The sequence below is a fragment of the Haliaeetus albicilla genome, chromosome 8, assembly GCF_947461875.1.
Source record: "Haliaeetus albicilla chromosome 8, bHalAlb1.1, whole genome shotgun sequence".
Lineage (NCBI taxonomy): Eukaryota > Metazoa > Chordata > Aves > Accipitriformes > Accipitridae > Haliaeetus > Haliaeetus albicilla.
In genome coordinates, this window is record NC_091490.1 from 24,406,928 (window position 1) to 24,432,500 (window position 25,573).

The 25,573-nt window shown below is 40.3% G+C and overlaps 2 protein-coding genes across 3 annotated transcripts in view; one reads left to right on the forward strand and one right to left on the reverse strand.

Annotated features, from left to right (window-relative positions):
- Window positions 1–7,042, reverse strand: part of KCNT2 (potassium sodium-activated channel subfamily T member 2) — a 158,110-nt gene extending 151,068 nt beyond the window's left edge. For both annotated transcript variants that reach the window (XM_069789353.1, XM_069789352.1), the window contains exon 1: window positions 6,820–7,042. In XM_069789353.1, the coding sequence (XP_069645454.1) occupies window positions 6,820–6,914 (95 nt within the window). In that variant the 5' untranslated portion in view covers window positions 6,915–7,042. The remainder of the gene's footprint in view (window positions 1–6,819) is intronic.
- A 13,432-nt stretch (window positions 7,043–20,474) lies between these two features.
- Window positions 20,475–25,573, forward strand: part of CFH (complement factor H) — a 39,634-nt gene continuing 34,535 nt past the window's right edge. The window contains exons 1-2 of the mRNA XM_069789351.1: window positions 20,475–20,652; window positions 24,456–24,641. Coding sequence (XP_069645452.1) covers window positions 20,592–20,652; window positions 24,456–24,641 — 247 coding nt within the window. The 5' untranslated portion in view covers window positions 20,475–20,591. The remainder of the gene's footprint in view (window positions 20,653–24,455; window positions 24,642–25,573) is intronic.

Here is a 25,573-nt window from a genome sequence, read left to right on the forward strand (position 1 = left end):
GCTTTTGAGGGAATTATAATAGAATTTTTGTGCAAGTTGAATCTAGACTCGTATATTTTAAATCACTTGATTCAGAAATGGGGGGGGGCGGGGTGTTATCCCCTTTTAGTTTAACAATCTCAGGTGATTCCCAAAAGGAAAGGCAAAGGGAAGGCTTTACTCACTAATTCACACTGTGACAAATGACTGTTAGAGCAAGGAGCTGTTCCTTGAAAGTCACCAGTCAACATGACAGCCAGCAGTATACAATTGTCCAAGTGATGTGTGGAGGTGTTCTGTATTATCTGACTCTCCTTTCCTTTCCAGATAGGTGGCAATGTTCATTTATGCAGTAAGCACATCAGAAGGGAAAGCTGATTTTAATGTAATCCTTTAAGTATCCAATGTAAGAACAGTTCTTGCACAAAGGTAAAATTTAGCTCTATAGTTTCATCATTAAAGTATATAGTGTAGCAAAATGACTCAAATTTTCATCTCAATACAGGAGCAGGATTTGAAATATATTTCCAGTACCAGTTAATATTCTCATTACCTATATAGAGAAAAGGAAAAAATTACAGAATTGGAAAATGTAAATTTTTGTTCCATGACTATGAAATTGTAAACACTTATTGCAACAGCATATAGAAGAGTTATGAAATCTGATGCTTTGAAGGTGGGGGTTAGAAAATATATTGGGTTTCTATTTTCATTTTTTGCTCTTTACATTCCATTTGTTGTATGTGATTTTGAAGTGGCACAGTAATAGTGATTTTCCTAGAACATACTAGCTCTGTATACAATGCTAAACTTCAACAGGCAGTAGAATGAAATAGTAGTATAAAATAGAAATTTATGATTGTTGAATGATTTGTTCATATGACAGAGTGCATTAATTCAGCAATTCAACACTGGAATGTGTACTGCATAGTGTCTTAATTAGTATTGCTAGAAATACTCAGCATTGATAAAATATACCTTGGTGTGCAAGCTCCAAAGAAAGCCCAACATACTGCTTAATCTTACCTAAACCCAAAGGGACTTAAAGTGTAAAAGGTATAAAAAAAAAAAATACTATATACATTTTTATGAAGTCACTAAAATGAATCTCACTCTGCATACTTTAAAAACATCCATATGTTTCTTTTTCTTTCTCTAAAATGTTGTGGGGAAAGAATTATTCCAATAAATTGAAGTTCTTTAAAAGCAATTATTTTTTCTTTCCTTTTTTAAGGACTCTGGGACAAAACACACTTATTGCCCATGTATAAGGTCTATACTGCCTATTTCAGGAAGGAAAGCACCAAGCACAAGCAGATTTGTGCTTTATAAATGTATCTCTCTACAACACAGTCCACCACATATCCATAATCTGAACATGTGACTGTGCAGGAAATACAGGAGACCAGAAAGAGAGGAACTATCAGCACAAATGGGAGAAGCAGCATGTAATGTTAAAGCGGAGAGGTTACCTTCACAATAAAATTACTTTGACCCTCTCCGGGTACATCTTTTAAGTAAGTTAAACTTGCCCAGGCACACTCCCAGGCACTGATATTAAATGGCACAAAACAGCCTACATATGTATCAGAAAACTTTTGAGCTTCCCAAATTGGGTGACTATATACAACTTGTCTGCTCAGAGTGTTTCCCTGGACACTCAAACTGCCAAATCATTCCTAGGCACTGCACTGTTCAAGACAGTTTTGGCTAGCTGGCTACGACCAAAGCATGCAAAGGAGAATCTGAACAATTTACGAGAATAAGCCGCCATGCTTCAATGGCAGGAAACATTCCTGGCTTGCTTGAATTTACTAAAATAAATGCAGCTTTTGGATCTTTATAAGCTTCTAAAGAACAGACTAGGCGTCTGTACATAAATAGTTTAAGAAATGTGAGGTAAATTGTGCTCTGCAAGATACTCAAGCACTTAATTTGTATGACTGACCTTACTAAAAAAGCAGTGATATTGACAGAATGTAAATGCTTTTTTATTTTTAACTTGGAATTCTTTCTTTACATCTCTAGCATCCTATGGTTTGGCTACTTTGAAGTACATGCTAACTATGTATGTACAGAAGAAAACATTTTTTTTGTTAATAACCTCTTCGTTGTATCTTTCCAAAGGTTAAATGGGAACCCAAAATAAATATCCTCTTTTCTTCCCTCCTCTGAAGCAAATTATTTACCAGCTTTGAACAAGTCAGGTCTTCACTAGGTAGGGTATTTTCTTTTATTTGTGCTGCTCTTCAACACAGCTGGTAAGACTAAGCACTGATGATCAGTAGGTTTATGAAATGTTTTATTACATGATTTACTGTTACAATCATGATTCAGTGAAACCTCACTGAATTAACAGGTGAGTAACTTGTTGTGTTAATCACTGAGTCCCCCCTTTATTTCTGCTCCCTTCCCCAACAGCCAGAGTAAAAGACAAATTCCATTATGATGGTCAAGAAACATCTCAAGAATATCCAGAAAATCAAAAGTTTATTTCAGTTTCAGATACTTTCAATAATGAAAGCAAAATGTGAGATTCACAAAGGGATATTAGTGATACTTACAAAATTAGTGAAAAAGTCAATGACTCAATCTTCTCTTTACCCTCAGCCCAGTGACTGGGATATTTACATGGCCAGAAGAAACCCAGTACAGGACCCTACCCGCCACAGAAATTGCCCACTTGACGCACACACGTGCTCTAGCTACTGGGCTCATCTTTTACATGCTGTCCTGCGGAAGCTTTTCAGATTGATCCAGGCAATATTTAAATATTTTATACAGTGACAGGAAAACAGCTGAGTTTTTACTCAGAGTTATCTGAGTAAATTAATATTTAACTATTCCATGTAAAATGTGTGTACTGTAAGCATCAAGGTTTATTTCCACAGTTTTCAAAGGGAAGCAGATCCTTTGAAAATCTAGCCCTTCAAAAACCAAAACTGGTTTTAACATCTAATTTTTTTCAGGAAAAATCACTCAGCAAATTCAATAATGTTAATAAATTATTCAGAATAGTTTATTTACTGAACAAATGCATTTGCCAAAGATTCACCATGTTCTTCTGCACACAGCAACTTCTTTTATGAAAAATAATATACAATCCAATTTGGCGGTTTGTGCAATATGACAGCCCAGAACCCATCTGTTACTGAAGCCAACTGCAAGGTTGGTTAGGAATCTAAGCTACGCAAGTAGAATTATTTTTCTGAGCAAGAAATGCAAAAGCAGCAAGATGGATATTACTGTGTTGGAGAAGTATAGGTAAGAAATGGACCATGAGCTAGATACCAAAATAAGAAAAGATGCCTGAGTGAAGGTCCACCATAGGAGAAGTCCTTGAGAAAAAATGAAGATTATAAATCTGTCTCCAAACAGGTACAGATCTAAGAATAAAATTCCTGAATCAGAGTCATATTACATTCAGCTAAGCATTTTAGCATGTGTGCACTTTATACATGAACATGATCATTTAAAAGAAACAGCTGATCAAACTCTCCTCCTAAAGAAACATAACCAGTAAGGCTTCAAAACTGCGTACTATGCTTATGTCAGAAATACATGTTTCAGCAAAAAAGAGGAGAGGTCTGTATCATTTCCATCATATTTATTATTAAGTACTACCATATGATTTACTGGCAAACTGTGCTATCGAAACTGTGATTTGGTGATGCAGAATCCTGGGTGGTTTGTGGCAGATGAGAGGAATAATTCCATCTCCTCTCCACTTTGAAGAATCAACAAGCATATGAAAACACGGAGATGGAACATATGCCTCCCAGCCAGCAAAAAGTGAGCATAATTCCAGAAAGGGCAGAATGGAAGGAGAAAAGAGAGACCTCAAGGATGAACAGACTGGCAAGATCAAAAAGGGAATGGAACTAAGAAGACAAAGAGTTTAGCTGGTAACAGACCTGAAGTTCACAAACCACACAGACAGAAAACCCTTGATATAAGTCAGACTGGCAGTGTTGAAAGCAAGTGGAATTAAGAAGTTGCAGTGAACTGGAAATACGCAGAAAACTGTTTCCAGCATCTCGGCCAAGGGCCAATAACCTCCTAAAATGAACTATCTTGATCACTTGCCATTGTGTAGCCATACTATAAGGCTACTTCAACTGTATTTTAGTGTTCACCTATTCCATTCATAGCTAATGTCCATTCAACTGAACGGGTTACAAACAACACCTTAGGCAATATCTATATTACACAGTAATTAGAATAGAATACAAAAGACGCGTTTCACCAAAAACAAACTTCAACCACTTATATAAGGATGCAAACGAAAGACAAAAAAGCAAACAATTAAAAATAAGATATACTTGTGTAACACTAATCATTACTAGCCAATAAGCATCTGATCACAGGGTTCCCACAGGTCTGCAGTCTTTCTCATTAAGTATTTCCTGAAAGTATGCCTAATATTCTAAATATTCCATTTGACAATATTTCTATGCAGAAGATGTATGCTTTTTTCTATAATGGATAGTAGCAAAATACCAGCAACATGGGATTGGATTAATATTTCAATATTAAAAGTGATATCCTCCAGTACAAAAAAAAAACCAAGAATCCAGACAGGACCATATTGTAAGGTGGACAAAAAAAAAGACAACAGACAAGATTTTTTAAGAATGGACTTTTTTCAGTTACTGGAAAGCTAGTACCAAAAGAGACTGCTATGGTAACTTGCAGAGCTGGAGGAGAGAGCACTGCTCTCACAGCCCCATGTAAAGCACGATCCTGATTGCATTGCAGTGAAACAACTGCACAGCCTTCCTGCCACAGTGCAGCTGCATCCAGCCTCAGCACAGGACAATACCTGAAGATCTAGAAAGCCATTTCCACTAGCTATTTTTAGTCCTGGGTTTGTATTTTATATTTCAGATGTGCTAGAGATCTTTCTTGTAATGCTTGTATGAGTATTAATAAAATAATTAAAACTATTCGTTTTCCACTAGTCCCTTGCTACAGTTTTCCAATAATAACCATGCTCTATAATACTGTTACACTATAATTCTGCTATCAATGTTTTTTAAGGATTACTTACTTTCATTTTGTTAAGTGCACATAGACTTGCAATAGACATTTCTATAACTAAATGGATGTTATGGTTTAGGCAGTTGCTTGTACACTATTTCCTATTTGGGACCAGATCATGCTGCTTCCGTCGAAGGTAACTTCATAAAGTTCAAGTCAAACAACTGGTGTCAGGAAAATGCTTGACAGAAGTTTAAACTAGAGCTAGAAAAAGTGTTAAGCCACAGAGTGGTCCAAAAAGGTATATAGAGAATATTTTGTTTATTTTAGCCATCAAAACCCTAGCTAAATAAACAAAATTGATAAAATAAGAAAGGTCCTGGGTTTCCTTCCTATTCCAGTAGAAAATAAAATGTAGGTATAAGATGCCAAGATCTAAATTTTCTAAAACCTCAAAGAATACTGCAATCAGAAGTTATGAATGCAGAATATATGTACGGTTTAATTATTTTTTAAACTACAAAACCATGCCTTGATAAGCATACGCTTTAACTCTCCATTACGTAGTTACAATGCTGTCATTTCCAACCAACAGCATTCATTTTTTGTGACTATCTTAAATGTCATTCACCATTTCATAACTGTCTGAATAAACATCATTTGTTTAGTTGCTTCAATGTATAGCATATTCTCCTAAACAAAGGTAATAATTAGTTACGTATCTGCATGATCTTGTGATTACCAATCAATGAGAATCCATCTTTCTTTAGGAAAGTAGCTAAAATCTAAACGATGTAGACCAGCATTAAAATCAAAGTTCCTGACTACCAAGTGAAAGACTCATTCTGACAATGTAAATATATTGAATTAAAATCGATCCAATATGCCACTATACATTGCCAGACAATTTTGCTTTTCTGTCATTTGACCACAACAAATTTGTTACTACAAAGTGGATCTCACACATAATTCCACAAGACGGGATCATGTAATAGCCTATTGTACACACCAGGCTGTATGGTCAAACAGAGTGGCATGATGCTGTTGGTGCTCAAGGATACTGTTCATTTAGCATTTTGAAATTAAACACACATTCCTGGTTTGTTTGTCTGAATATAAGGGGTTTGTTTCCTTTCAAAGATATTATTTGACTTGAGACAAACAAATACTTTCTTCTATTGGTCTGTAATTAAAGATGCAGACAGTCCTTGAAATAATTCATAAAGGCATAAATTAATGGTAGTTACAGCCAAGCCTAGGATCCTAGCATTAAAAGAAGCTGCACGTAAAGCAGCATGCATATTGGACAAGAAAAACATCCGGTGACCCTGGCAGGCAGCCTTTCGACAAGCGGCAGAAGAGTATTTTCTTTGGGGTTTCTCCTCAGTGCGAATCACCGTCCGGAGACGGCACCGTACCTGTCCTACTCTTCCTCCTACCGTGGCCGCAGAGAAGAGAAAGGTACTGCCCTTCTGCCCAGGCGGTGGTGCCCCGAAGGCGGCGGGGTGCCCAGCGCCTTGCCGGGGGGGGGGCGCCGGCCGCGACTCGCCCTCGGCGGCGGGGCGGGGCACCGCGGCCCCTCGGCGGCCGTCGCATCCCTTCCCCGAGAAAGTTTTCCAGCGGGGCTGGCCTCCCGCGGGCGGTGCGTGCCTTCACAGCGCGCCGACCCGCCAGTGGCAGGGCCGCGCCGGCGCGGGCAGCGCGCCCCGCCGCCAGCCCGACCCTCCGCGGGGCCCGCGCCGCCGGGCCGCCCCCGCTCGGGCGGGCTGGCCGAGGGGTGGGGGGCGCCGCCCGCGGAGCACCCCCCGCTCCCTCTCGGGTTGCCACCGCGGCCCCCGCGCCCGCGGACCGCGCGCTCACCTGTCGTCGCTCTGCCAGCCCTGCTCGCCCAGCAGCAAGTCCCGAAACCGGTACCGCGGGGGCAGCGGGGGCACCTCGCTGTCCAGGTCCGCCATCCCGCCCGGAAGAGGGGAACGCCCGCCGCCGCTCCCCTGCGGAGGGACAGCCGCCCTCCACCCACCAAAACGGGGGAGGAGGGGGGGGAAGCCCAGCGAGGCAGGAGGGGCCGGGGGCGGGGAGCGGCGCGGAGCGGGTCGTCCCCCAGGCGCGTGCGGGGGCCGCGCGCACAAAGGCGGCCGGCGCGCGGCTGAAGGACTGTCTCCCGGCGGCGGAGGGGGGTGGCGGCACCGGCTCGCGCCCCGGGGCGCGAGTGGCGGTTGACGGACCGCGGGTTGAAAGTTCCGCCTCGCGCCGCGGGGGGGCCCGCGCGGCCCGCCCTAGGAGGAGGCAGGCGGCGGTAGGGCGGCCTCGGCGGCGCGCGCCCACCCAGCCGGCGCCAACGCGAACGCGCGCGCACCGCCCGCCGCCCGCCGCGGTTGACAACAAAGAGCTGTCCACCGCCATGCAAATGTTGTTTGGAGCCGCCGCGGGCAGGCGAGCCAATGGGATGGGCACTCCTTAGCATACTCCAGTGACGGCGCGGGAACTTCTGCCTGCCGACCAGTGGCAGCCCCGTCATTAGCGTACAGGGATTGGGGGCTTCTCGCCCCTCGGGGCGGGCGCGGTCCCTGAGGGAGCGGGGACCGCCGGCTCCTGCCACGCTTGGGCCGCGACACGCCGGCGGGGGCGCCGCGTTGCTCCCCAGGCCCGCCGAGCTGGCGGGCTGAGCGGGGCGGGTGGGAGCAGAGGCGCGCGCCTGTCCCCTCGGGGTGGCCGTTCGGCGGGCCTTGCCGGGTCTCGGGTGCCCCCGCACGCCGCGGCAGGGCAGGGGGCTCCGTGGGGCTGGTATCGCGGAGTACCCGTTTTCGGCATGCAGAACGGCGCTTGGCTGGCGGAGCCGCCTCACATCCCCAGCACCGGCTCGGTCCCAGCCCCTCCTTTGGGGGCGTTCATGGGGCTCCCTCACAAGCCTACCTCCTACAGCCAGCAACCGCCTCTTGTACCACCTAGGGCTTCCTCAGAAGTACTTTTGTGTAGGCCCCGAAATTTGAAAAATTAGGTGGTTTATCTTGGCAAGCTGTAAGTAGCCTTTGAGCAGACCCCCATGTTACTGATGGTAGGTCATCAGAGCATACTTGGGTCTTGGCTAACTTTCTTGCTCACGTTCAGTCAGTCAGGCGTATCTTGTTAGTGACATATGTCTGATCCTGGTTTGTGCCAACTCTTCTGAAATCTCAGGTGCAAATGTGGTCAATTTCCACTTTTAATTAATTGGGGGGTTGTTGCACAGGCCCTGTAGAAACACAAGGAAGTTGAATTGTTCCAGTGATTGACATTTGTAGGCAATGCCTGAAAGTGGGAGATGCTGTAGAAAGTATTGGATTTCTTACATGACTGATGAAGCACATATTCCTGATACAATGATTTGTTTGAATTCACTGTCACCAAATTGAAATAGCGAACAATGTTTTTTAGATTTGCTCTTAAAGGTCCACTGTAACGTAGACTAACTGTCATACTTAGCATCTAATGCCCTAGTTCTGGTAAACATAAATACTACTACATTTTTGCAGCCTGTTGTGATTTGCCTTCCCGGATTAGGCCTTCACCTAAACTATTCAATTGTAGCATTCCTCTCCTAGAATGAAATCATGCACAGTCTTAACACTGGTGCAGTTTTTAGATTTAGATTTAGATTTTGCTGGATTGGGCTAAGTGATAAACAAGAAGTTATTTCCTAAATGTGGTTTAAATACCACATATTTAATTAGGTGCATGCATTCATACTGTGTATTGAAGAGTGAACCTTCTATTTTCCATTCAGTTGGATTTCTGTGTAGAAGGTAAGCTAGTTAAAAGCTGGTATGGCACATACACTATCAACTTAAGTATGGCAGCCTGCAGTGTATCACATAATAATGTGCCCTACTGAGAATCCAGCTCTGAGCTTCATGCTGTAGTGGAAAGAGTTCTACAGGTAACCAACTCCCAGTCCAATTCAGGACTGGGATTGTCTCTGCTGTTGTTACAGACAATGTATCTTTCCTTGCTTTTTTAGCACAGAGTCTTAAGCATAGCTTCTCTGATTGCTGTTTCTTTACAGAGATGCAATGTTGTAGCCCAGTAAAATGCTGGGATCACTGTGGTATGATGCTTAACCTTTTTCACAGCTTGCTGCATTCAGCATTTACAATGTGCTTCTCAGAAAGGCCTGTTAGATGAAGCAAAATAGATGCACATATGTGGCAAGAGTTCAAAGGTAAGTCACTCTTTGCTTTGGCTGATATGGGAAATAAATAGTGAATTACCCCTCTGCCACATTCTTGCCAGTTTTACAGTGCTGTGTTCTGAGGTCAGAGCTCTCAACAAGTCTAATTAAAAAAAGTCCAGGATCTTTCTTCTTTAGAATAGTCATTACATGCAGCCAATTTTTTCTTTCTTGGCTGCTTCTCCAGTTGAACAGGCTGTCTCTTCTAAGAAAACATTGTTTTCTCTCTCTGCCTGGGTATCTTTTCATCTTGCCAAAACTTGAGGTGGGGTGGAGCCTGTATATTATAATGGTTTGTTATAAAAATAAAGTAGTTAGTCTAACTGTAGTCCTTTTCTGAAGTCTGTGAATCATAGATCAGTCGGGAAATTAATGGTGTTTCTACTGTATCTACTAGCAGCCTTATTAATTTTTCCACCTTAATTGATTAATTTAACATTTGTTTTCATAGCTGAGGAGCTAAGTAGCAGTAGAAGCTTTTGCACTTTTTTTACAATGGAAATGCATTTCAGAATGGTAATAGCTGACTGGTAAACTAGCAACCTGGTCAATAGTTGAGTAGAGCTAATAGAAAGCAAACTCATAACTAAGACTATAGTCATGCAATTTATACAGAAGCTTAATTTTGTACTCCTAAGTAATATAAACTCTTTCCAGTAGAAAATTAACTGTGGTTTTTCATGTCTGACAGTATGAGGCTTGGTCACTCTGAAAATCTCTAAATGTATAAAATTGGACAGAGATGGGATTTTAGTCAGCTAATATTTTGATTAGCAACTCAAAACACCTGGGAAATGTATGTCTTCAAGCTGAGGAGACACTGAATCATCTGCTTGGAGACAGATGCTGTTACATATGAACTATTATGCTGGGTCACTATGCTTAAGCTGGGCATTCCTTCTGCCATGTTTGTGTGTTAAAGAAAAACTGTGACCCACGCTGTTCTTTCAAGGAGCAAATGTAGGTTTGTACTCTAGGGATGATTCTGGCCCTGAGAAGTGTCAGATGCATCTGTGGCCCTGACTTGGGGACTGAAAATAGACTTTAATGAATTTTTTTTTTTTTAATTTTAACTGGCTAGATAAAGGTGTGAAACTCTTTCCAAGTACTTAACTCTGAAGTTGGGGGTGGGGGGTGTCAAGAACTGTGTTACTGAGTTTACTGCTAGTGATTTGATATAGATCTTGGATCATACTGAGGTACAGAAAGAACTAAAAAAGTATTTAGGTTTCCTTTTTAGGTTACTCACTTACATTTTTGATGCTGTATAGATAAAACAGGCTGGCACAATGCAAATGTCTTCTGGACTTTCTGAACAGTTGCAGTGTATATGGAGGTATATATAGGTTATTAATACTGTACTTAATTCAAGATCTTCTGCCCCTCTATCTAAATCTGAATGATGCATTCTACTGTAACAAAGTAAATCAGATTATTGGGTTCATTTTTTATATTTTCCTCAAAAAGCTTGTAAGGTTTTCTCTATTATTGAACAGTTTAATTATTGACACTTACTGGGACATTCTTTACTGTTGGTATTGATACCTAAAATTATTCAGGTAAATCAAAGCCAAACCTGACTGCAAGCAGTTAAGAGAAGAATCTCACCCATGATAAACTGGTGAATTTCACCCTCTTGAAGTGTTGACTGTCCTCTGCATTGTGGTGCTGAAATAGACCTAGCAGGTACAGTTCTTACTCCTGTTCCCTCCATTACTTTTCAGTTCTATACCATGACTCAGAGAGTTGTCTTCCTCAGCTGATAAGCTTACTGTCCTAACTATTGTTTTTATTCTCCTAAATAATATTTTGAGATTGTGGTTGGGGTAAGAAAGAGCACTGGTGAAGATAAACTTTTAAAAGAAAAGGTGAAGAAGGATATGGCGTTTATGAAGCAAATGCACACTAAATCATTTTAAACAGTTCTGTAATGTGAGTAACTTCTACTTATTGTCCTTTCTAGGAAGATAGTCTAATATTGTCTAATGGGATTCAGTTAACTCACTAAGCGGACATACGTAAGACACTTACCATAAGGAGCAGTCTAGGCTGAAGTGAAAAACGGTAAGTGGAAATGCCTTCTTTGCAAGGTTTACATGCTTTCTGCTGTTTGTCTGTTGGTGCTAGTAAAGGGTTAGGCAGGCTGAAAGACTGATTGACTGAAAAATAAATGAATAAAGCTCATTTTGAGGCTTTTTCCCAGGTGCTCACTTTTTTGATTTTTTTTTTTTTTTCCTCCCCATAATTAAGAAGTATCTGGATGTTTATGTTGCCAATGAGAACCTTTGGAACTCTCACATTTCTGCATGTTGATCAATTCTCACTTGAGTATGTCTGTGTGGTTTTGGGTTTAAGACTAGAACTGGGGAGTAGAGTACTAACAGCATTGGGAAGCACATGAGACAGTTCTGCAGCTTTGCCAGCTGAATAGAATATTTAGAGACTCAGCATTCGCAGTTCACAAAATTATTTGGGGTTTAGATTAGTAAACTGTATTTAAACAATATTTGAATCACTTTAACTGCAATTTCACTTCCAAAGTAGTCTGCAAAGGTGGAGTCTTCTGTAGAAAAGAGAATATTGACATTATCTGTTAAAATGTGCCTAGATTAAATTCTGAAATGAGGAGTCCTTGCTGTTAAATATTGTTTATGTCAGAAAATAGAGTTTCAGCATTGAAAAAGGTACACTCCTCAGTTAAAAAAAAACCCAAACGTTATTTTCTAAGAAATCTGTTAGTATCTTTCTTTTTTTTTTTTTTTGCCTAGCTTTCAGGCCATCAACTCCAAAAGCAATCTCAAATCTGAAGTGCAGGACATAGATGCTTTACAGGACTAAAGTTAGGCATGCTGGACTGAGAGTCACAGCATCCTGCAATCTGAATGGATCTGAGAGGCTAAATCAAACCAACAGCAAAAACTGGTGAGAGGTGTATTTTAAGGACTCTCCCTGTTTGCCTACCATGATACAGGGCTGTTATTTAGTGATGTGAAATATATAAGTTAAAACTACATCAGTGTGAAATAGTTATCTAGAGGATGCCTTAATGGATATAAGCATTTAAGCTTATTGACTGCAATTTTGACTTTTTAAAATATATGTCTAAAAAGCATATATATCACCACTGTATACTAATACTTAGTAATGGACATAGCTCAGGCTAGGTTGCCTAAGTGAGTTCCCATTGAGTTGCAAGAGGGCAAAATGACCTTTAAGTCATATAGCCTTCCATTTTACCTTTATCTAATACTTCTGCTTCTTGAGGTTGATAGAAGGCAAAGGGATGTTGCTGAGCAGTGCAACATTTATAGGCCCCACAGTAGTTAGAGATTATAATTTTACATCCTTGCATCCAGAATATCTAGTTCTTGTACACTTACTTCGTATAATCTAACATGGATTTCTTCTTAGACCCATCCTTTTGTCTGTCCGTTACTGCTTGGGTAAGGGCAGCCTTTTTTACTTTCCCCATTTTTATGACCATAACACCATATCTGTTAGGTCAAAGATCAACTACTTATTTCCATTTCAATTCTAAGGACTGCCTGGACTTTGCTGTATTCTTTTCTGTCATTTCCTGTTCAGATGATTACTTGTGTCTTGCATCTTTCCCTAATACCTTCTGTTCCCACACATTATAATTTCAAAGCATCATGATTTTCTTACTTCTCCCTTACTGCAAAGGAATTGCTACTGCAATGCCACTCTTCTCTTTCACATCCTTTTCTCAAAAAGAACTTAGAATCATAGAATCACTTAGGTTGGAAAAGACCTTCAAGATCATCGAGTCCAACCATCATCATGTCCACTAAACCATGTTCTGGAGTACCTTGTCTACACGATTTTTGAATACCTCCAGGGATGGTGACTCAACCACTTCCCTGGGCAGCCCATTCCAATCTCTGACAACCCTCTCAGTAAAGAAATTTTTCCTACTATCCAACCTGAATCTCCCTTGCTGCAACTTGAGGCCATTTCCTCTCGTCCTGTCTCCAGCCACCTGACAGAAGAGACCAGCACCCACCTCACTACAACCCCCCTTCAAGTAGTTGTAAAGAGCAATAAGGTCTCCCCTCAGCCTCCTTTTCTCCAGACTAAACAGCCCCAGCTCCCTCAGCCACTCCTCATGAAATTTGTGCTCCAGGCCTCTCACCAACTTGGTTGCCATTCTCTGAACACGCTCCAGCACCTCAATGTCTTTCCTGTAGTGAGGGGCCCAAAACTGAACACAGTACTCGAGGTGCACCCTCACCAGTGCCGCATACAGGGGAACAGTCACCTCCCTGCTCCTGCTGGCCACACTATTTCTGATACAGGCTAGGATGCCGTTGGCCTTCTTGGCCACCTGGGCACACTGCTGGCTCATATTCAGCCACCTGTCAACCAGCACCCCCAGGTCTTTCTCTGCCGGGAAGCTCTCCAGCCACTCTTCCCTAAGCCCATAGCACTGCATGGGGTTGCTGTGACTGAAGTGCCGGACCCGGCACTTGGCCTTGTTGAACTTCATACAATTGGTCTCAGCCCATAGATCCAGCCTGTCCAGATCTCTCTGTAGAGCCTTCCTACCCTCAAGCAGATCGACCCTGACTCCCAACTTGGTGTCGTTTGCAAACTTGCTGAGGGTGCACTCGATCCCCTCATCCAGATAATTAATAAAGATATTGAACAGAACAGGGCGCAACACCGAGCCATGGGGAACACCACTTGTGACCTGCCGCCAACTGGATTTCACCCCATTCACCACAACCCTCTGGGCTCATCCAGCCAGCCAGTTTTTCACCCAGCGAAGAGTACACTTGTCCAAGCCATGAGATGCCAGCTTCTCAAGGAGTATGCCATGAGAGACAGCGTCAAAGGCCTTGCTGAAGTCAAGGTAGACAACATCCACAGCCTCTCCCTCATCCACTAGGTGGGCCACCTGGTCACAGAAGGAGATCAGGTTGGTCAAGCAGGACCTGCCTTTCGTAAACCCATGCTGTCTGGGCCTGATCCCCTGCCTGTTCTGGACTTGCCATGTGAGTGGTCTCAAGACAAACCGTTCCATAATCTTGCCCGGTACTGAGGTCAGGCTGACAGGCCTGTAGTTCCCCAGGTCCTCCCTGGCAAGCCTCCAGTCCTCTGGGACCTCCCCTGTTGACCAGGATCGCTGATAGATGATGGAGAGTGGCTTGGCAAGGACCTCCGCCAGCTCCCTCATTACTCTTGGATGGATCCCATCAGGTCCCATAGATTTGTGAGTGTCCAGATGGCGTAGGAGGTCAGTAACTATTTCCTCCTGGATTAAGGGGGGTATATTCTGCTCTTCATCCTTGCCTTCCAGCTCAGGGGGCAGAGTACCCTGAGGATAACTGGTCTCCCTATTAAAGACTGAGGCAAAGAAGGCATTAAATAGCTCAGCCTTTTCCTCATCTCTGGTGGCAACGTTCCCTTCTGTATCCATTAAAGGATAGATATTTTCCTTGGGATTCTTTTTACTGTTCACATATTCGTAAAAACATTTTTTGTTGTCCCTTACAAGAGTGGCCAGATTTAGTTCTAGCTGAGCTTTTGCCTTTCTAATTTCCTGTCTGTGTGACCTAACAAGATCCCTGTACTCCTCCCAAGTTGCCTGCCCTTTCTTCCAGAGATGATAAACTCCTTTTTTTCTTGACTCCTAGCAAAAGCTCCCTGTTCAGCCAGGCCAGTTGTTTTCCTCGGCAGTTCGACTTGTGGCACGTGGGAATAGCCTGGCCAGTGAGTTAGGTCAACATAAGCATATTGGTTTTGTCCCGTTTTTGTTTGTTAGTTTAAATGTACATTTGTTATGGCTTACTAGATTCTTGGCTGTTAGGGATGAGTCCCATTTTTGGTTCATTCTGAATCTTATAGCACAGTCTGGGGGCAGCAGGAGTCTGAGCACTACCATAGCATAAATAATAATTATGTTGTCCAGTAAGTTTCTGCAGTGTTTCTGCAGAAAGAAATGCTTATGTCACCTTTTTGCTAGGTAGCTGCGCTGTGTGCTGGACTAGTGACAGGAATAGTTGATGATGATTTTAATTGTCCTTCAAGAAAGCATAGCCATTGGGGGAATACTACTAATACATAATAAGACTTTTAAAAAACTTGTGATCATAATTTGCTACAACAGCAGCACAAGCTCCAGACTGCTCCATGTGTTTTTTCCAAAAGAAGTATTTATTTCTAAACAAATCTTGCTATTCTTACAAACCTTTAAATCTTTAATGATCCTATTTACTTTTTATTGTGTATTTTGCATTTTGAATTTTGCATATCTCTTTATTTTACTGTCTGATACGCCTTCCAGAGTACAATGCTGCAGTGTTTGGAATTATTTAAACTTAAAGGAAAAAATGTTCATGGAGTCTGCCTATCTTTCCACTTGGTGCCTATTTTTTAAATGGCTATGCAGTAGCAGACTGTTCTGCTTGGCACAAAACGTTTGATAGTGATTCAGAAACAGTAACAGACTGAAATAGCCCAAAGTGAGAACAGAGTTTTAAGGTCACTGTAAAGTTGCAAAGCTAGGGCAGAAGGAGAAATGTGAAGAATTTCCAGTTTGATTATTCCTTTGAAAGGATTAAAAAAATTGGAGATGGTTTTGGATTTTTTGTCATGTGTCTAATTAAACTGAAATCTTGGTAGGTAGAGGGCATGTTTTCCACAGCCTGACAAGCATGACTCTGTACTGCAAGCGTGATCCTTATAAGGCTGTTTCAGACACAGGACACATAATATGACCTGATCTTTTTATTCTTATTTGCTAAACCATCATAGCACGGATCCAGAAAGGAACAGCATCCACTTCAGAGCTACCTGTGGTCCTGGTGCACCACAGTCCTCTGACATCTGTGGTGACCTGGAAAGAAACTGTAGGAACAAGAGAAATAGCAGCGCTGCAGCAGGCAGAGAGAGAGCTGGTGGGAAATGGTGATAACTTCTGAATTGCCTTCCAATGAATCTCCACTTGGCTGCAAGTAGGAGGACTTTATTTAAAACTAGAGATACTGACAGCTGCTTTTATATAGGAGAGCATCTTTTTTTGCAAAGAACACCTTTTCAAGTAATTTTCACTTCACTTTTGAGTACAGAGCACTAAGGGAGGAGAACATGATGGTGCTTAAGAGTAATCAGAAGTGTGGTACAAAATACTTTTAGAATTGGACATTATATGTCTCCTGTCATTGCTGCAAAACCATGCCTGAACACATGCTGTTATCTAATTTGCATCAGAAGAAGCTGAAGGAATATTCAAAGAATTCTTAATATTGTTTTTCTGTTTGCAAGGCTGCTCACATGGCCCATCTGTGGTAAAATGGCCTGAACAGCAACAGCTGTTAAGATAGGAATGTGAGTTCAAGCATCTAAAACTGTCTGAGAATGCATATGCTACAGCTGATCATATTAAAGGGGATGACAACCATCAACCAGATTAAACAGTAATCAGGGAGTTACGGAGTGAGTTTTGAAACAAGGGAGGTGCCAATTTAGAAACAAATGTAAGGGACAAATAAAACTTTGTAACAGTAGGGAGAACAGTGGGAACAGAGCAAGCAGTCAAAACCAGAGGAGTTGGGTTTGACACTGTTGTATGTTTACCCACTGGTACCAAAACCTCTGTCTGGGCCAGGCAGAGCATCCTCCCTCTCTGACTCCGCCAGCAGCCTGCATCCAGCTCGGGCAGTGACAGTGTGGGGTGCAACAGGTAGGGACTCACAGCTGGGGTTGTGTTTGTGACCTTGTATGGTGCTTTCTCCCCAGCGTGTGCGCATTAGCAGGTTGTGAGGTGCAGCACAGGTACACATTGAGCACCCACATCTCCTGCAGAAGGGATGTGTGAGAGGGGGACTGTGTGTATAACTATGGGTGGGTGAGTGCACAACTTTGTGTGCACGGTTAGAACTTTGGGGGATTGGTGAAGAAAAGTCATTTAGAAATTTGTTAGGTGTTTATTAGCATTTTGTCTGTTAACAGTGTCTTATCTGTTGTATTGCCGATACTGAACCTGAATGTGTATTTCACTGATTGCCAGTTAATTATGTGCTATTAATAAATCAATAAACCAGTTTGATTGTGATTCGGTTTAAACTAAGTGAACAGTGCAGTTTTTCCCTGTCAGACCATTAGGTTGTAATTGTAGATATTACGTGATGTGTAACGTCATTACGAGTTAGAGAAGTTGCCTGCCAGTGGGAGGAGAGACAACTGTTGACAATGAAAAGATAATCTCACTTTTAGTATAGTGGGATAGGACCGTTTCATGAAGATTTTGGGGCAAAACAGTGACTGTTTCTAGAATTCTGCGGGCTCCAATGTTGTCATTAAACTCAAGTGTGACAGCAAGCATGCTGTTAGAACATGCTGAAATTATACTGGTCAGAGATGCTATTTCAGCAGTGACTAATTAAGCTCCTATTACTAGTAATCACTAGTTCCGTAGTGGAATACACTGACTTCCTCGTATCTGTCTTCCTAACAGAAAATGGCTTCCAAACACTGTTCTCAAAATGATTCAGGTTTGAACAAACACTCTGAATTTTGATGTTAAGCCCCTGCATTGAGCAAGGAATGAATAAAGTCTTGAGTAACTTGGTCTGACCTTATAACTACTTTTTGTGCAGGAGTTTTGGACAAGATAACTTCCTGAGGTCCCTTCCAGCCTGAACTTTCCTATGACATGCAGTTTTGCTAGTGCAGGGAATATGTGGTGATATTTTGGCTGTCTGGCTGTGCCCACAGCAACATTTAAGTGCAGTCACACCCATTCTCAAAGCAGACACAGAAGCTCTGCTTCAGTAGGTAAAATCCAGCTGCCTTTGGCTGCGCAACTACTTCAATCTTTCTGCCTTTCTTATCAGTAGGAGGTAAGGGTCCTCTAGAGATGACTTTTTGCCTGCCTTAGAGGTCCTGAGGCATGGTTTGCCTATATGCTCTGTTTTATTAGAGGCTAGAGATGACCAAGTCATGATTAAAGACATCAGTTTTGAATCAAGTGATAGCCCATGGAAGAGGTAAGGAAGGGAATAAAGATTAACTTCCTGATTTTATTTCCATTTGGTTAGGGTTAGTTTAATCAGTGACTTAAGATCACAAACACAAGACTGGAAAGGACTGAGTCTGGTCCCTTGCTTTGTGATCGAAGATGGTTTCTTTGTATAGGCCTACATTATGCCTATAAAAAGATTACTTCAAAGCCTCACTACTTAAGCTGAAAATTAGAAGACTCACCTAAATTTATTCATAGGAAGTTTAGACGTATCTGCTCTTGTGTGCTGATGTTATCTTTTAGCTTAAATAGTTTTAACATTGCCTGTATTCATAGAGAGCAGTCAGGAAATTTGTGGTAAATCTTCAATTCAGTTCCAGTTTTGGTTCAGCTGTAGCTGAAAGGTGTGTTTCAAGCTCGTAATGATTTGGCCAGCGGTTTAATCACCTGAAAGCAGTTTGATAAAACCTGAACCACTTTGAGCTTCCCAACATCAGAAAATACAACACTTAAAATTGGAGAAATTATAGAACCCATGCCTGCAGCATGGATTTTTACAGCTAATTGGTTTGAGCCACTGTCTCTGGCCTGGAATTGGAGTGCCTCCTAGCACTCTGCCTCAATGTTTTTCCCACTCTCTGAGCTTCCCACAGTGGTTAAGGAATTGGAAAGCAGCAGTGTCACTGCTACATTTGAAGAGCAGTTAGTACTGCTGCTGTGACAGGGAAGACTAAACCAGGGAAGGTTAAAACCTCCTCCCTCACCACTGCAAGGAAACTAGCTTTTGCACCCAGCAGCCCACTTGTACAGAAGCATGTAAATGCTTGCATGTACAATAATGGATGCAGAGAAGACAAGTGGGACTGTCTTGGTGCAGTTAGAGCACTGCTGTCTGCAGCAGCACACAGTTCTCTACCACAAAACAAAAGGAATTAAAGATTTGGGCAGTGAAGTTGTGTGAGGAGCTGTTTCTTAGAGCTGAACTTAGGCAGGTGTAAAAAAAATCTTTTTACTGATCGGGTATGCACCAGTAACTGCAAAATGGATGCAAACCAATCATCACAGGGTCATGGAACAGCGTGAGAGTTCATTCTCCACATATGAGTCACTTGGCAAGAGAAAGGGGGAGGGAAAGGAAGAGATGTTATGCTGTCTGGAAGAGCTCTTTAGGTGAAACAGCTAAATGCCATTTTTCACTAAGACCATTCCTTAGAACTGGTAACTGAAAACAGAGCCCAGGTTAAAAAAAAAAAAAGAAAAAAAATTAATTCCGGCTGCATTTTGAGATGCAAAAAAAGTTTTAACTGGTTTGGAATTCAGGTTTTATTTGAGATCTGTTCACTAAACACACTACTTTTTATCCTATATCAGTAGGCTAATAAAGCCAGTGATTATAAGGGTATGTTATGTGGTCTTTTGGGAGCATATACCAGATCGATCTGTATATACTCCATGCCAGTCAAGACATCGCCACTATGGGGTATCTGGTGTGCAGCTGTTGTGCATCCATCTCCTGAGAGCACTTTGTACTTTTACATTTTTTTCCCTAATTCTCAGTATCAAATACTTCTGGTCATATGATCCACGTTTCCACTGGAGTGCACTTCTTATAAAGTCAAGACATTTAATGGAAACATTAATAAGACTGTTTACATGAATCCATGAGGAGTTCCTCTGTTAGCCCAGTTTGTCACATAGTTCTTTTAGCACTATCATTATTTTTCTTTGCATAGTTCATTATCCATCTTACAATTCATTCACATCTTCTCCATCTTATCATTTCTCATGTGATACTGAAACAAGTACTTCAGCATCACATAGGTTTTTTAATCAAGTATTTGATCAAGTACTTTTCCTTTGCTCTGGGTAGTTGGTTATCTTATACAAGAGCCAGTGGGTTAGTAAGTCACATTTTGTATTTTTGTCTGCTTTTTATTTCAATTGTTTTCAACATAGATCTCGAATGATATGCGTTTAGTACAGAAGTTTGTATTTACACACATTTAATTTGAATTTCTGTTTTTTAACTAAGCATATAAGACACAAGGAATCACAAAATAATTTATTTGTACAACTTCTTTTGGATACTAAAAGAAATAAGCTTATCTGAGTATGGAAGGAATTAATTAATATGAAAAAAAAAAAAGAGGTATGATGTAAAAACAAGCAGACTGCAGGGAAGGACTGTGTCAACCAAAATTGCAGACATTTATTTATTTATTCATTTAGCAAAGTTTGGAGAGGGAAAAAAAAAAAAAGAAAAAATTCGGTGTTGCAAGAGGATTAGGGGAAGTGGCTGCTGAAACCAGAATATAAATGCTTTGCAAGGTCAGTCCCTAGAGCAGTTGGTGAGTAGAATAGGAGTGCAAATAACACAAAGTAATAAAAGAAAGTAGGCTACAATACTAAATGTGTTTGCTGAGTTTCTGAATCTCTAGGATGTCATTCCTGGGGTATACAGCTCTGTTCTTATGCTGGATTTATTGTGCCGCAGAAAGAGGTAAGCTTTAATGTGAAAAAAAACCCAAATCGTTCTTAAAGCGTATGTAAAGATGGTAACTAAAACAATATGTAAATAAAATGTTTGCATTGTAGCCTATTTTAATAAACTTCTGACAACAATAACTGAGATTTCTTCTGGCAGTATTTAGCACCTTTAGTATTTAGTATCCTTTCATAGGTATTATTTCACCTATTTATTTGGATAACTACTGCTGTTATTAATCTGTTGCACGACTTCTTTAATGGTTAGTATCCCTATAAATTAGAGCCAGACAACTCATTTGTTATTAATTATGTTAATTATTCTAACATCTAAAACCTGTAAACAGCTGGTAGATTAAAATAGAAAATATTCAATAAATATGCATTTCTTTCTGTCTGGAATAATCTGTGAGATAAACTGAGAAAGAGGAATGATTACTAAATTGACTGAAAAGCTTACAAAATATCTGTTGACTGACAGACTTTTTAATCCAGGTATGCTTTTGTACATGTTTAAAAAAGCAGCTTTCTGTCTGGGTTTCTTTACATAGACTGTTGTGGAAAGGTAGCTATGTGTTTTTGAGCTAGTGTGTCTTTGCTTGGTTCGGGTTGTTTTTAATTTTAGATGACCTTATTAATCAAAACAACCATCTGATGGATTTTACTTCGAAAAAAATGAAAAATCAGGACATTAATTAAATGTATTATCTTTTTTGTATCTGCTTATAATAAATACTGCTCCAAAGCAACTAATAAAGTGTAATCTGTTTGCAAAGAAGTCCAGAAAAGTCCTGGAATTTGAAAAGAAAGTTTGCCTGAATTTGCACTTCCTGTTCACAATGCTTTCTTTAGGTCAGTGAGATTGCAATGGAATGTGAATGTAGCAATGTTTGATTTATCCGGGACAACTATTGCCATGGGTCATGCAGGGTTCTTAGTTCAAGCTTCATATTGAAAGTCTATGTGAGTTATTCAAGAGCTGGGGTTTTGCACAAGGGCTGAAAAATACTTCTACCTGAATTCATAGTTTGTGCTTGACTTCATGGAAGTTGCCACTGGCATAATGATGGCAAGAAAGCAGCTTGAGCTATTTCTAACTGAGGTTAAATCACACATAGATACAAAATGATTAATTCCAGCTCTCCTGGTCTCTCACTAAAGGATTTGAAGGTATGCATTTTGTGCATGCTTTCTAATATAAAAATAAAACCCTCCCAATTTTGGTGACTACACATGGTGAGTGATGTAATTAATATAGTTTTGAAGTACATTGTGTCAGCAAATTTTTTCTTCTCAACCTACTAAGAAACTGCATTAAAAAAAATAATTAGCTGTAGTCATGTATGTATTATATACATACTATGACAGTTGATGGTAATGCGTAGTTTGACATCAGGGCAGGAATGGCCAATCAGAGAGAGTTGAAATAAAACCCAGAAAGAAGCATGTCTTAGTAATGATGAAGAGACAGACTATGAAGAGATTATCTTTTGTGCCTTTTTTTTTTTTTTAATATATAAACAAGGAGGAGTTAAGCAGCCCCATTCTGCACAACAGGCAGTAAAAATATAATACAACTCAGAATTCAGGGAGGAATAGAGCAGAGAAGCTCTCCCTGTACTAAATAGCCTATTTTCAAAATCATAGAATTCAGAGTGTGCTTTCTCAGCTTGCAAACTGAAAGCACTAATTTTCATAAGCTCTAATGAAAAATATGTAGAATTAGAAAAATTCATTTTCTCACCATTGCAAAACACTTTTTGGACCAAACTAACTTTTTAACACATTTGAAAGACAGAACTAGGTAGAGGAGTCTTGTTCATTTCGCTTATTCCTGCATTTTGCAAAAACGTTAAAAAGTGAATGTGTCTTAATCTTGCTAAGAAAAGTAGTTCCTACTACCTTTTTTTGATAGTAAGGTAGTACCCTCTAGTGGACAGAAGCAATACTTTTTACTCAGATGTAATCAATCATTCATAGGTGGGCGCATACTCATTGAAGTAGTTGGAAAAAAATGTGAACATGTGGGCATACTCTTCCTTTAGCACCTCAGCAGTGTTGTCAAAGCTTGTCTACTTCTGGCTACTTAAGACAGCCAAAATAAAGTTATTAGATCTCACAATTAACATTTTTTTCTTTATATGTTCAAAATGCCATAGCTGTAGAACACTTAAAATTATAAAGCCTTCTTGTTCTTGTAACGAATATTTAAACAATTTTTATGCCTCTAATTTGGTAGCTTCTCCACTGACTGAAATAAAAACTGTGAGTGTTCAGGGGTACGTCTTTGTATAACTAAATTAAATTCACTTTCCACACATTGATGTGGAAGATTGGGTATTTAATCTGTTCACTTTGTATTAGAAATCACAGCTACTTAATCTGTGGTTGTGATCTCCACAGTTTAGTTCAGCAAGCCATAACTCCACATTCCTCACATGAGGAAAGATTCTAAATATTTTTCCTGTAGTCCCACTTTCAGGCAGCACCTGGACAATCTGCAGGAAAGATTCAGTCAGAGTATTGCTGCTTTCTCAAACCTGCGGCCTCAAAACTAAACTTGTGAGAGGACTTTTGTGCCAACTCTCTACTGAGCAATGAATCTACTCACCAAGAAATTTCCTTCTCTGGTGGACATTTCTTCTCCCATTTATTTTCTATACAGAGGTTTCATTTCTTTTCCAAGGCTTTATTTCTCAGAGGTTGTTTTATTTATTCTTGATGAATTCTCACCTTTCATGTTCAGATGTAAACCAGACTTCATTGCATCTAGTTAACTAGACTGCCCAGACTCTGTTACTCTGCATAAAGCTTCAGCCTTTAAAATAAGTACATTTCAGTCACCCAAGCACAGAGAATTAGTCACTGAAATTAGGTCACTTATTATAAACAACAACAACAAAATGTTTCTGAACAAAGATCATTTAGTCTTTCACTAACAGCTTCACAACATTTGTTTCTTTCTCCTTTAGTCTGATTTTTCTCATGCTCAAGCTGTTGAGGAACTTCTTAATAAAATTAAATCAGGCTCATTTCTTGTAATTCATATGGGCTTGGCTGTACATTTCATGGACACTGAAAAAGGCCCAGGAAGGAGCTTTTGGGGAAGATGGTGTAATATTGAGCTAATGAGAAATATCAGACAACACCATTCACCCCCCCAAATTGAGTCAAAATGCTTTGAAGCTAACAAAGGTCAAAGTGAATATCCAGAATTAATTACATCATGTAATAAGTAACGTGTCATAAGAAGTGACGTCATGGACAGGAAGAAGTAAGTTTTGGAATATCAGGTGATCTTGGCCTGGAGAGAAAGTTTAGGCAATGTAAAAGTGAGGGGACATTTGACAGAACTTGATCAAATGACACATGACCCTAATGTCAGTAAGGATGGTGGTGGCTGCAGAAGAAAATAGTTTGAAAGGAAACTCTACAGAGTGCACAGAGCTGTTCTCTGTGGTCATGGAAGGACAGGCGTGAAGGAGCTCCTGCAGATGGAAGGGTAAGAGATGTCTGTGGTTAGAACCAGAACACGAATCTTGTCTCAGTCTTTGTAACTAAAATCTATTCAATGAATTGTGACTGTCCCGTGTGGTTTCTTGGCACTTGCTTGACTATTCTTATGTCCTTCTAAATGTCTCTTCATATTCCTAATGTGGATTCTCGGCGGTTTTCTATTTTGTGATGATTAAATAGAATACATATGCTTGTTTGATCACAAATGTCCACAGGATTTCTTGCTACATTTTCTGTTGTAGAATTATTTTGGCATTTGTAGCATGTGCTTTAGTCACCGGTATTTTTATTTACAATTTTTAGCTTGTGAAGAACCTCCTCCTAGAAGGGTTAAAGAAGTGCCTACTGAAAGATGGGACAAACCTCCCTATCCACATGGCACTCAAGTAACATACAGATGTCGGCCTGGGTATATAAAACTTGGACGAATTGTGTTTGAGTGTGCTGATGGAGCATGGAAGCAACACCTTCCAGGGGCAGAATGCAGAAGTAAGTATTTATGCAAAATATGTGAAAACACTTGACCTGACAGCTCACATTCCTTGCCAGTGATGTCAATATGAAATTGCCATTGTATCTTTACCTGTAACTTACTTATTGCAGCATCCTTTAAAATATCATCCTAAAAAGTATGCATGCATAAGGAAACATTTTTGGAAGGTCCTTTTCTTCAGATCAAAGGATTATAACTTTTTTTTTTTTTACAGAAGAAGATCCTACTCTAGGCCACCCTTATTAACTGGATGTATGTTAAGTTATTAAGTTATTAGGAGCTTGCTTCCACAATTTTAGAAAAAGTCTAATGCAGATGAAATTTACAGTCTAAGTAGAATAAAGCACTAACCTAGCGTCTGAATGCGAGTCAAGAAACAGTATTGTCTTCTTTTCAGTTTATTCGACTAGTTCTATGAAAGATATAATTTCTTGGAAGTGGGAAATTATTTTTCCTTGCCTTCTCTTTTAATCTGTGAAGGAAAAGTCACGATTAGGGTGACAGCTGCTACTTATTATCTCTAGTATACTGTCTTAAGAGTTTGGAAGTATCTCACACCCTCATACAGAATTCATTAGTGAAGAAATTGAAGTTTATTATTGTTAGTCAGTAGATACATCTTTTCTGTAATAAATGAGTTTTAAACACAAATTTTAGACACATGAGCTTTTTTTCTTACATATCTAACATACAGAATTTTTACTGGTAGAGTGTAAATATTTGGTTTGATAATATAAAATTAAGTCCCAGGTGACATTCAGAGATGAATACAAATCATGAGTAAAAATGAATTAATAAAGCTGTTACTATTTTCTCTTAGATTTTTTATTTAGTCACCTTCTCAGATTGTATATATATTTGTATAACTATTCAGTGAACATGGGTCTTTCAAGTTATACAAAAGTTGCTTTTTAGCAACATATTTTAG